This window comes from Microtus ochrogaster, chromosome 16 (genome assembly GCF_000317375.1).
Source record: "Microtus ochrogaster isolate Prairie Vole_2 chromosome 16, MicOch1.0, whole genome shotgun sequence".
Taxonomy (NCBI): domain Eukaryota; kingdom Metazoa; phylum Chordata; class Mammalia; order Rodentia; family Cricetidae; genus Microtus; species Microtus ochrogaster.
Genome location: NC_022018.1, coordinates 55,546,426 through 55,547,897, shown reverse-complemented (window position 1 = coordinate 55,547,897; position 1,472 = coordinate 55,546,426). Strand labels below are relative to the sequence as shown.

Sequence of the window (1,472 nt, the reverse complement as noted above, 5' to 3'; positions counted from 1 at the left end):
CCAGGTTTGCTTCCCAACACCCACACGGTGGCTCACAATAGCCCATCTCCAGTTCCCAGGAATGCAGAGCCTCTTCAGGCTTCCATGGGCTCCTGTAGGCATGTGGGCACAGGCACAGGCTCAGAAGCAGCTCTATTCAGGCTGCACCAAACATTTCAAAAGGAAGCTACTCAAAAACAAGAACAGAAAAATAGTTCCTATAAAAAAAAATCCAGAGAAACTGATGAACCCAGTAAGTCTGCCAAGGGCCCATAGCTAACAAGTTTAGACTGTCAACATTTCTTTTGCTCTATCACACAAAGATAACAAAACCAAATGGGTGAAATCATTTTTTAAAAAAAGAGGGGGGTTATTCTAGCTACAAAACTTGCCCTTGGTTGTGGTCTTGAGACAACATAGCTGTAGATCCTGTGATCAGCTGTATTAACCTGTAGGGGTCGGGATGGAGGTGGATTGAAAACACTCGGTACACCCTCTTGCTCATTCAGTCTGTCCTGGACTGCAGCCTGAGACGGAAAACAGAAAAGAATACAGAATGTCAGTAATGCTCAAATCCGCCCAACAGGAAACTACTGCTTGGTGACTCAAGAAAAGGTGAACATTACATGAAGGTCACTTGATGAATACATGCCAAGGGACCTTTATCCTGCTATGCTACGGGACAATAAGAATTCTCACATGGTGTTACAGGCAATTTGTCTTGAAGCCACATTTACATAGCAAGCACATTATTACTATTAATATGTGTTATTCAGAAGGGCTGAACTATAATGTGTTTCACCTACTATCCCAGGAAAAGCAGTACACAGAATACAGTGTGGACAGCACCTCCAGAGCTGTGCAGTGGGCAGTACTGATTGTTAGTATTTGATAGTATTGGCAAAGAGTATATAGTCTGCAGCTCCACAGCCCAGAAAGAGACTAACTTACATGCTTTAGATGTTTTCTTTTAAATTCATCTATTTATTTTACATCCTGGCTGCAGTCTCCCCTCCCCATCCATATCTCCCACCATGACCAAATTCCCTCCTCTTTGGTCTCCATCCAGGAAAAGACGGGTCTTCCATGAATATCAATAAACACAAGCTTTAGATTCTTTATGTGCAAAATTGAAGGAAACTTAATGCTTGGAATTTTTATTAAGAAAAGGATGCTTAAAAAAAAGTATGAAAGTCTCCAAAGTGGGAGGAATTTGAAAGGAGGGTCAGCTTAATCTGAAAAATCTGAATATTTAGGGCTTGGGATGGAACCCAGCTGACTGAGTGTTTGCTTACATGTATGAGACAGAAACCATTGCTTTAATTCCAGAACTCAGGAGGTGGAGAAGGGGGATCAAAAGTTTGTGGTCAGGCGGGCGGTGGTGGCGCACGCCTTTAATCCCAGCACTAGGGAGGCAGAGGCAGGTGGATCTCTGTGAGTTCGAGACCAGCCTGGTCTACAGAGCTAGTTCCAGGACAGGCTCCAAAGCCACA

General features: G+C 43.5%; 1 protein-coding gene across 1 annotated transcript in view; it reads right to left on the bottom strand.

Annotated features, from left to right (window-relative positions):
• Faf2 (Fas associated factor family member 2) overlaps positions 1–1,472 on the bottom strand; it is a 46,426-nt gene that overhangs the window by 20,687 nt on the left and 24,267 nt on the right. Inside the window, exon 3 of the mRNA XM_013349153.2 lies at positions 372–506. Coding sequence (XP_013204607.1) covers positions 372–506 — 135 coding nt within the window. The remainder of the gene's footprint in view (positions 1–371; positions 507–1,472) is intronic.